General features: G+C 41.7%; 1 protein-coding gene across 2 annotated transcripts in view; it reads left to right on the top strand.

Annotated features, from left to right (window-relative positions):
• The window catches only part of ca10a (carbonic anhydrase Xa), a 514,312-nt gene that overhangs the window by 68,002 nt on the left and 434,836 nt on the right, over positions 1 to 11,474 (top strand). For both annotated transcript variants that reach the window (XM_020608877.1, XM_020608878.1), the window contains exon 2: positions 1,433 to 1,507. In XM_020608877.1, the coding sequence (XP_020464533.1) occupies positions 1,433 to 1,507 (75 nt within the window). The remainder of the gene's footprint in view (positions 1 to 1,432; positions 1,508 to 11,474) is intronic.

The raw sequence follows: 11,474 nt of genomic DNA, 5'->3' as shown, positions 1-11,474 counted from the left end.
GAGTGTTTTATTGCAAACAACATTACTTATAATCCCACTGGGGATAGATCTACAGGCTTCAGTCATTTCAGGCAAGGTATATTTTTATGATAAATTTTACAGTGGCCTGATGTCTGAAGTGCTACACATTGCAATTTTAATATGTAATTATATTCTGCTATTTCATTCAAAGCAGATAAAAATGTATTGGAAAAGGAACTGTAATGACATAAAGCACTTTTTTTTCTTTTTTGATCAGTCTTCTGCTTTCTGGGAAAACTGACTACATAAAAAAACATCATGAATGAAATTGTGTTGGGCTTTAAGTATAAGCTTTGCCATGGTTCAGCCTGCCTCTAATAGTTTGGAAACTTATTGTTGCTTGGCTGGCCAAAGCGTACTCCAATCAAAAAGTTGTGTTTACATCAAGTTTGTTTACCATTGAAAGGGGAGAAACAATTTATCATTTTGAGTAACAAGTCGACAAATGAATCCATTTTTTTTTCCTTTCTTTTCAGCATATGGCAGTGGCGAAAGCCCTCAGAAAAAATAGCTGCTTCTGTGCCATGTCCAGCTGGCCCACCCCTTTCAAACTGAACCAGTTCTCCAGTGTTATTGCAGCAAGGCTGTTTGGAAAGAATAGCAGAGGGAACAGTTGTTGGTCCATCTCAACTTCCATTAAAGACAAGTGAGCAGGGCAACGCATAGACCCTTGATTATGCCCTGTTTTGCATGTTTGGTTAATGAACAGGAAAAAAAAGTTGAGGTGTAAAAGCAATATCCTGAAGACTCAGTGGGTAATTCTCAGTCACAGATCTCTCTTGGTAGTGAGACCTTTACTTACTCACCTCAATTATACTTCACCACCCTGCTCTAATCTGGCTGACCTTCCACATCTCATACCATACTAATGCACAGGGAGTCACAGCATCACACGAGTTTGCATGTGTGTGCCATCATTTGAACAGAAATGAGAAGTTGAATTCCAGTTGGAGGCCTTTTGGCTCCAAGGACATCTCCTGAGACTCTATTTGCCAAGGCATCTTACTGAGAAAGTTGGTGAGCCATCTTAAAACAGTGAAAGCAGAAAAGACTGTGGTTCAGTGGGTAGAGCAGTCGTCTCCCAACCGGAGGGTTGGAGGTTCAAATCATGGTGTCTGCAGTCCACATGCCAAAGTGTCCTTGGGCAAGACACTGAACCCCCAAGTTGCCCCCAATGGTTAGAACCATCGGTGTGAGTTGGCGCCGCAGATGGCTGCCCTGGTTCTGTACTGGAAACATATTCCTTGTGTGTAACATACTTGGCCAAATAATGGTGACTATCCTTATAAAGACTGCAGTGTTTCAGCTGGAGATTATCTGGACACAGCAGGACTGTGTTTTTGCTTTCTTGTCTGAACTTCAGATCTAAGTGATTGATGTCCCTGTTTTTGTGTTTCTTCTTACCTTACAGCACAGCCGAATCAGCCGAAAATTCATGAAGGATGGTGGGCGTACAAGGAGGTGGTGCAGGGGAGCTTTGTTCCAGGTGAGCCTCAAAACAGTATGCAGAATTCTGATGTATGGAAGGTTACCAAAAAATACTGAATTTTCTTCATACACTAACTGCACTGGGTGTTTGATCCTGAAGTCAGAGCTGATTACAAATTTAAGATAATATCAGGCTACCTTGCCATTGGCAATAGTTTTAATTTCTCATTCTGACGAAACTTCATCGCCCTTCCCAATACAGCTGACACTTTTTCACTAACTGACTGATTGCAGCTCACTGTTCCCTCCACCTTTTCAGTCTTGTTGCGTATCAATGTGTCAGGGCAATTATTTTCCCAAGATTGTGTTTTTCTGTTGAGCTGAGGTATTTTTGATAAAGCCTATGTGAACATGAGGTCATGTCTGTCATTATGATGACCAAATACCAGAGCATGGAGAGAATAGTTAGAAAAACAAGATATTTTGTTGGTCCTCACTTTTGTAAACATCAAGGTTATTTTAAGGTTCAAGGTGACCAAGAAAATTGAGTGGAACTATTTAGTTTTATAAATGTCAAAACTCTGAACAGATGTAAGTTATCATCACCATCATTAAATTAGAACCTCAAACCTGCTTTCACCCCAAATGCACAAGCTGAAAAACCAGTCATATGCTCTTGCAAGTGTGCCCATGCTACCAAATGTCTATATCCACCAAATATTTAGTTAGATTTCTCTGAGATTAGCAGAGATAATTGAAAAAAGATGGTCAAAAGCCTAAAGATCAAAGTAATTTAAAAAAGTTTCTGATTTTAGGAAAGAATTCTGATTCCAACATAGTTCACCAGCTGATGTTTGAATCAGTTCTTAAGTTCTCCCTTAACATTTGCTGAAAGAGACCAGGCAAACAAAGTGAATTAGTTGATTCTCAGTTACTTGGACTGGATGCATTTTTTAAAATGATGAATTATCCATCCATTAGCTATATGCGCTTTTTCTTTAGAGGATCACAGCGGGGAGCAATCCCAGCTGTCATTGAGTGAGAGGCGGGGTCAACCCTGTACAGGTTGCCAGTCTATCCCAGGGCTGGCACTGACAGACAACCATTCAAGAATCTTAGCGTCATTGTGCATAGCACAATGAATCTTTGTGAATGATGTGCAGCTTCCGATTCTCACCACCTGAGGCCTGTTAGTGAGAAAGTCTTTAATCCAATGACCCATCATTGCAGGCATTCCCAGATTTTGCAGTTTCACTGCCAGTTTGTCTGGGTTTAACAGTGTTAAATGCCGAACTGAAGTCAACAAATAGCATCCTTACATAAGTGTTAGGGTGCTCCAGGTGGGACAGGGCTGTGTGTAGTGCTATTGAGACAGCATCCTCTGTTGATCGGTTCTCTCTCTGTAGGCGAACTGATGGCTATCCAGACCAACAGGGATGACGTCCTTGATGCACTTTAGGACGAACCTCTCAAAGCACTTCATGATTACTGGTGTCAGAGCAACAGGGTGGTAATCATTGAGGCAGATGACAGCTGATTTCTTGGGCACAGGCACAATGATGAAGGATTTGAGGTACACAGGGACTGAAGCAAAATGCAGGGACAGGTTAAAAATGCCCAAGAAAACTCCTGTCATTTGGTCAGCACATAGCTTCAAAACCTTTGGCTTTGTTGGTGTCGATCCTCCTCAGGGTGGAGCTCACCTGGTGTAGCTGCAGGATGACACACACACCCTCACATTCACATCTTCAGGGAATTTAGAGTTGCTAATGAACCTAACCTGCAATGTAATTTTAGGGAACTGGGATTTCAGGGAATTAAAGCAGATGAAATTTGTGTTGTGTCTGGTGTTGTGCTGCACAGTAATAAGCATCTGTTTTTCAAAGCAAACCCTACAGCTTTACCAGCATGTCCAGGCACACATAAATAAGTGCCTGTTTGTCCTTCTCTCTGGCACCAACTATTTGGCAAATTTCTTTATTAATATCTAAGCTATCTATTGTAGAAACACACTTACTCCGCTAACCAGCATACAACAGCTGAAGCTGTTAAAGACTATTTATGATCCCCCTGTGGCCAGGCAGAGAATTCCCAACTTTGTTCTCCAGCTGTCAGGATTTCATAGCTGGGAAATTAAAGAATGACTGATTTTCATTGCAAATTAAGCTCAATTTAATGATGCACAAAGAAATAATGTTGATGGAGCATATTCATACTGGACTTACTTGGTCAGTGAGTAAGATTTCATTACATTACATTTTAGCCCCTGGCTATTTCTTATATAACTTGTTAGAGATTATCAGTGTAACATGTCAGAAGACACAATCAGATATTGGGACATTTTATCATCTAGCAGTACATAGGTTCATAACAAAAGTCAAGACTTGATTGACAGCCAAAGCAATAACGTAGAATTGGAAGTGAAATATCTCCACTCAGCTCTGGTACAGTTAGTGCTTTTAGAGTTCTGATGTATCTCCATGTTTCTTTTACCTACTAATGGTCCATTTTGCTTCTCTAAAATATCTTTCTGGAGAGGTCAAAAACTGTGATCAAGCATTTAAAAACATTTGCACTCTGAGGCTACCAAAGCAAATGTAATCACATTCTCAGGTCTGTGTCACTGCAGCTGACCGTTGCAATACAGCTATCCTTTCTGAGTGCTCTCAATTATTCTTAAATTTGGTTAAGGTCAGATATTACTCTAAGTGCTGCACCTGTTTCTGCTTTGCTCTCACCTCCTTTTCCTCAGCCATGTAACGATTTCAGTCAGTTAAAAGGTATTCATTCTGTCATCAGTTTTATTAACCGTTCTTTAAAACTCATTCCAGCACTGGGTCTTGGATTATATATTAGTTTGCTCAACTAACTGTAATTAATGGAAACACTCAGGATGTACTGTATAATTTATTAAATTCATGTACTCAGTTTGTCTAGTCTATGCTTTTCATTTTTGAGCTGGACTTTATTTAACACGACAATGCTGTATTTGCAAAGAAACTGTTTTATTAGAGCTTTCCCAGATGTACAACTTGGGTGTGTTGTAAAAGTTTATTTAAACCTATTTTAATGTCAAAGAGACCAAAACTAGAATGGAAAAGCAGATTAGCATTTTTGAGAACAGAGTTTGTTTCAATGACAATAAAAGCACTTTCTTCATTAAACTGATACAAGACACTTTTTTGTATTTGTCATGATTTATCTTATGTAAACAAGCTAACCATTTCACACACTGACTGCATTAAATGTAGATAACAAAATTTTTAAAAAGCACATTTAAAAAAACAATAAAAATGTCTTAACTGCAAAGTTTACAAAGGAGTTAATTTTCTGCTTGTCAGTATGCTTACATCAGTGATGTCCCCAGTGAATCTACAGGGCTGGGATTTGGTGCAGTCCATTAATCTTTTAACTGGAGCTCTATCTGACTTGAAGCCTGATCAATTTCTGTTAGATTCACTCACTCGTCGGAGGGTGAGTGAGCGAAGAAAGACACACACCCAGAGGGCTGACTTCAGTGCAAGCAATTTAATAGTGCTGTACAATATAAAACAGTGATGTGTAAAGGTTGATGTATAAAAGTGATGTAATGTAGGACTGGGTGATGATCAGCTAGCAGGAAAAACAACAGATGAAGGGTGGATATGATGAGGAAGGCTGAGCTACAGACACTAGGGTCACCCCCGGTCTGGCTGGTGGGTGATAGATGGCTGGGGAGAACAGAGTAGACAGAGATGTGACTAGATGGAGTCTGATGACTGTGTACTGACCTGGCTGGTGGAGGCTGGAAGAGTGGTGAGGATAATAGTCCGGAGTAACTGTCCGTGGAGAATGACCGAGGAGAAAAGTCAGGGCAACCAGACTGAATACAAACAAAACTGATGATAGGAAGAGAGGAATAGCGCTGGTAGTTGAGCAGAAAGCAAGAACAAACTAGCAAGGGAGTGAAAAGTGAGTTGGGTATAAATAAGGTGAAGGACTGAGTAAAAGCAGCTGGTGTCAAATTAAGGAAACAAGTGGCAGGTGTACAAGGTGACGTGATCAGGGACCGAAAAACAAAGAAAGGGAGGTGAGAGAGGCAGGTGCAGCCGAGCAAACCTGACAATTTCTGGTCATTTTTCATCTATTTCAGCAACATTTTGCAGGTGCATCACAACACTTTGTAGTTTAACACTGCATTTATTGAAGAGATGATGCCGACACACTAAGACCTGATCATTTTATCATTATTTCAACCACTTCTTCTCAGTTCAGTTCAGGTCAATTCAGTATATTTGTATCAGGTCTAGACCTATTATAAGGAAAAACCCAACTGCTGCCCCTTCACATTGAAAGAAGCCAGTTGAGGTGGTTTGGGCATCTTATCAGGATGACTCCAGGGTGCCTCCCTTTGGTCTTCTGGACACATCCAACTGGTAGGAGACCCTTGGGCAGACCCATAACATCCTGGAGAGATTATATTGTACATCTCATCTGGCTAACTGGAAAGATCCTAGAAAGTCATATCACTGTTGAGTAACCAACTAAATTCCATTTACAGTATGTCATGTTGGTTAGGGGAAGAAATCTGACACATATCTTAAAACCTGGTCGATTAAGACCAAAACATCTGCATGGTTGCAAACCTATGAAGAAAATATGAACTTGTACTGTAAATAAACTTGGTTAAGTGAACTTAAAAAGTGCTTTTGTTCAGAGTTTGGAGCAATGTACTATGTGCTATAATTAGGAATAATTAGGATTGTTGTGTGTTTTTTGTAGTTAAAGGAACAGTTAGGGATTTTTCAAATTGGTGTTAAAACAATATTGATGTGTTCCTATGTCTGTGAGAATAGGTATTAGTTGTTGTCACTTCTACTCTCCACAGTGACCCTAAATGGTTCCACCCAGAACATGACTACACTGCAGAAAATGAGGGTCAAAATACACAACTTTCTGTGCAAAAACTCACTCCAAATTTCATTTAAGGCTCAAATGAGCTTCTGCTGTCCCACTAAGCTCATTTGAGTCAGGATCCTTCAAAGTTACAATCTATTTAAAACAAATTTACCTCCCATTTCCCTGGACAGTACCTTGCTGAGCTACCACGGAGGGTTATGTTATAGTAGCAGCATCTAAGTTCTATTATGTGCAGCAGGCCTTTTACTCATGTAAATGCATAATCAAAATTGCAATCTGAGTCAGCATCACTGTTATATTGTAGGTGAACCACTGACTGTCATCACTGTGGACTTTTTTAGGAACATTATTTTACACACAGGTATCTTTAGTTTGGTTGATTGATAAATAACAACACATATATGGATTTATTTGCACTTACCCCTTAATCAGCTGTTGTTAACCTGACTGGTGATGGCACAACCCTGCAGTTTATCTCACAGCACCTCTACTACTGTGGAAATTGGATCCACATACACATAACTCTCTCAGCTTTGCAAACAGTATAGTTATGTCCATTCTGAGCATTCCAGGATCTCTCAGGTGAAATCTGTAAGAAGCTTTTACCCATTGCTTTTTTCTTTCAAAACACACCAGATGCTTACAGACACAAACCATATTCTCTTTTACGTGAAGTGCAGATGAGGCAGGAATAAACATGAGAAACCCAGAAGCGACTGACACATGCACAAATATAATTCAAACAAAGAAGTGGGTTTTGGGATCCCAAATTGCAAACTGCAAAAATATTCCAGCTGTCAAATATGCAAGTTACATATTTGTTTCCACGTTAACTCTGAGCACAATTTGGATAGTAAACACCAGATAATAATAACAAACCTACATGTGTCTAGTAGAATGTATCCCTCCACCACTGCTCAGCAAGGAAGTACTGTCCACAGAAATATAAAGAGGGAAATTTGTCTTAAATAGACTAACTTTGAAAGACACTGACTCGAATTAGCTTACCGTATTTTTCGCACTATAAGGCGCACTTAAAATCCTTTAATTTTCTCAGAAATCGACAGCCTTATAATCCGGTGCGCCTTATGTATTAATTCTGGTTGTGCTTACTGACCTCGAAGTTACGAAGCCGCACCGCTTGATGGATTGTCAGAGCATTACAGCTACCGTAGGAGTAATACGTACTGTGCTTCAACATAATATTACAGTGTGTGTATAAGGACCCCAAAATGGCACCTGTTAAGAGACATGCTTACGAAGCGGATTTCAAACTCAAGGCTATCAGTCACGCAGTAGAACATGGGAATAGAGCAGCTGCAAGAGAATTCAACATTAATGAATCAATGGTACGGAAGTGGAGGAAGCAAGAAGATGACCTGCGCCAAGTAAAGAAGACCAAACAGAGTTTCTGAGGGAACAAAGCCAGATGGCCACAGTTAGAGGACAAAATTGAACAGTGGGTTATTGAGCAGAGAACGGCAGGGAGAAGCGTCTCTACAGTCTCTATTCGACTCAAGGCAACAGCGGTAGCATGTGACATGAAGATCAATGACTTTCAAGCAGGTCCTTTTTGGTGCTTCCGTTTTATGAAAAGCCGTAATCTCTCCATCCGCACAAGAACTACCTTCTTGTAAGAGGAATGAACTGAAAATGTGAGCTTATTGTTTTGTATTTTATGTGTTACAACTGAACAAAATTGAGAGTTACTGTGAAAGAGTTGAATAAAGTTTGAATTATCTTACTGTTTTGTTTCACTTAATGCGCCTTATAATCCGGTGCGCCTTATGTATGAAAATAGACCCGTACATTGATATTGCGCCTTATAATCCGGTGCACCTTGCAGTGCAAAAAATACGGTAGTGGGACAGCAGAAGCTGCTTTTGATGAACTGAGTTTTTGCACAGAATGAGAGTTGTGTATTTTATCTTTTTTTCATTGTGGAGGCATTCTGGGTGGAAACATTCAGGATCAGTGTGGAAAGTAGGAGAATAGACAACTAAGATCTATTCTCATGTACACAGGGACACATCAATATTGCTTAAACAGCAACTTGAAAAATCCCAAACCTTTCCTTTAACAAAGCATGGAGGACAGCTCTTGATGTGCAAACATCTATTGTGATCATTAACCTTATTATACATTCCACATCTGGCAAATCATTTTTCAAGGCTCTCAACTCCTGGCAGAGCATTCTGTCACAGCTTCTCATCACCAGAATTTAATTTCATCCTGTTTTTCCCTCCTCACACTCTTGCTTGATAGCCATTGTTCTCCCAACAATTAAACAAGTGCCTGCAGTCTTTCAAGCAGGCTTGTGAGCTGATTATCAACTTTTTTATGTCCCACTGAGAGAAGAACCAAGGACCAATTACAGAGTTTTAGCTGCCAGTCTCAATGCCCCAAAAGCAGTCTTGTGAAAAATCCCTTTAGATTTTTTTTAATACTCCAACTAAGCCCCTCTCTGAATCAATGGAAGAGGCTAAAAGGCAGGTACTTTGTATATGTCTGGTAGGTAATACATTTCTCTTCAAGTGACAATAGCTGGACAACAACCAATTAATAGAGCACAGATACAGCTAGCATATCTACACACAACACTTTTATGAGAAGAAAATCGATATCCAATAGCACATTGCCAGGTTGTTACCCAAATCAGCCCCTGTGGTGGAAGTAAAATAACATTTGCAGGAGATACTGTAGCATGGGGGCAGGTATGTGGAGAGGCCACTCAGTGCATTCACAGTGCAGAAGATGGTTTCTGACAGCTGACATTGCACACCAGAGGTTGTTTGATGGGCTCTGAGCATCTAACTAAACAGATTTGACCCTGGTGCAGTAGCAGGAGGAAAATCTTCCTACACATCATTTTGAGATATTACCTTCTACACTGATATGCTGCTACACTATTTTCCAGTTTGGCTTGACACATTTTAAAAGTGCGGCAAAAGAAAATAATCCTCCAGTATTTTATGAGTACAGGACTTGTTTTCTATGGCAGGATTTTACTCTGTGTGGGGAGACATTTTCATTTGTACTAAATGAACCAGAATGCATCATTATAAGCTCCTGTCCATTCATGGATTAATTGAGTCTTAACACAAAAACAAACACAGGAAGAAGATCAAGACTGGTGAATATTACTATGAGAAAAACTGTACACTATTGTGATTGCACAACAGCATTACAGTAAATACCTGATAGGCTGAATTATAGCCCTGTAGTTGGTTCAGATCATGTTCCCACCACAAACTAACCATCTGGGACTTGTTAGAAATTAACCCAATTCTTTTGTTGGAAGCGCAAGAAGCGAAGACAGGAGAGGACTGTTTAAAATCAACAAAGTTTACTGGAAGTCTGAGCACAGGTGAAGTCTTCCAGTGCTGGGATCAGAGAGACAAGGCTCCCATAGGAATTCCGTCCTCTGAACCACAAGTTATGTTTTACAATGCATTTATCTGGCTGGGCTAGGCCTGCCCTAAACAAAGGTACACCAATTCACACTTTGTAATCCTATTGGCCATTTGGAGTGAGTAGGTCAACCCCTGCCTGTGCTTGCTTGGTGATATGTGATCTAGACCAGGTGTGTATGTGTGTGTGTGTGTCTCCGGCACCCTAATCTTGATTGAGGTGCACTGATCAATGGGTGGTCTGGGTTTCAGGCCCCCTGTGCGTGTGATGCTAATAAGTATGCTAAACTGGCCAGGTAGTCATCTCAGGTTGTGAGCCCCCTGTCTCTGCAGGACTCACCATGACAAAGCAGAACTTGGGATATGCTAAGTGGGTCCAGGTGTGGGTGTAAAACAGGCCAACAGGTTTTTGTTAAAATGTAAATAGGCTGTCTGGTTGCTTGGAGATGCAGACATCCTGCCTCTACAGCATAAAGTCCCACATGGCGCCCACCGAGGTGAATGTGTTTGTGTGTTCCACTCTTGAATGCCGGCTTTTTTCTTTGGTTTCTTCTTTTTTGTGTGTTTTTTGCTTCTTCTGCAGTGCACAAATGTCATGCACTGCTTACATACAACAGACAGGCATTGCTAGATATCGCCAACTCACAAAGCCACTGGGAATTTACTGGTTTCATACCACAGGAGCTACAAATCATTGTTCACTCCGGCTCCAGTGACAATAACAATAACAATGGCGAGGAAAGCCACCATCGCCCACGGGGAGCCCCCGGAGCACCAGGCACAAGCGAGCAGGCTGAAACCAGGAGAGCGACCCGGAGACGGAGACGCAAGCAGGGCAGACGAGGAGGACTCCATGCTAGGCTAAAAGCTCGCGCTACTCGACCGCCATTACCCAGCCTCTTCCTGAAGGCATCCCACAGGACTGTTTTGCTCAGACAGACTGGGATGTGTTTAAAGCTGCAGCCACCTCAGAGGACTTTTCTGTCAGCGTACTGGACTATGCTGAGTATGTGACCGGATACATTAGTACCTGTATTGACAACATTGTGCCCACCATACAAGTCAGGAGGTTCCCCAACCAGAAGCCCTGGATAAACAGTCAGGTACGCCACATGTTGCGTGCCCGCTCTCATGCATTCAGATCAGGCGATGAGATGGAGTACAAAGCTATGACATACAGACTGAGGAAAGCCATCACAGCGGCCAAGAGGCAGTACAGAGAGAAGCTGAATGGCTTCTATTCTACTGCTGACTCCGGATGGATGTGGCAAGGCCTGCAGCACATCACAGACTACAGGACCACAACCAGCATCATCAGCTCCACAGACAGCCTGCCAGATGACTTCAACACCTGCTTTGAGACCTCCAGCCACAGCACAGAGAGGAGGCACACACACACCGAGACCACCCAACCCCCCACCTCCCCTCCACCAACTGTCTCACCAGGCCAGGTATGCACAGTCCTGAGGAAGATCAACCCCCGCAAAGCAGCAGGACCGGACAACATCCCTGGGAGGGCTCTCAGGGCATGTGCCAGTGAGCTGGCTGATGTTCTCACCACCATCTTTAACCTCTCCCTCAGCCAGAACATTGTTCCCACCTGCTTTAAGACCACAACCATCATCCCCCTTCCCAAGAAGAGCCCGGTCACCTGCCTGAACGACTATAGGCCAGTGGCACTCACCCCAATTATTATGAAGTGTTTTGAGAGAGTGG

This window comes from Monopterus albus, unplaced genomic scaffold (genome assembly GCF_001952655.1).
Source record: "Monopterus albus unplaced genomic scaffold, M_albus_1.0 scaffold96.1, whole genome shotgun sequence".
NCBI lineage: Eukaryota > Metazoa > Chordata > Actinopteri > Synbranchiformes > Synbranchidae > Monopterus > Monopterus albus.
This window is presented reverse-complemented; position numbering and strand designations above follow the sequence as displayed.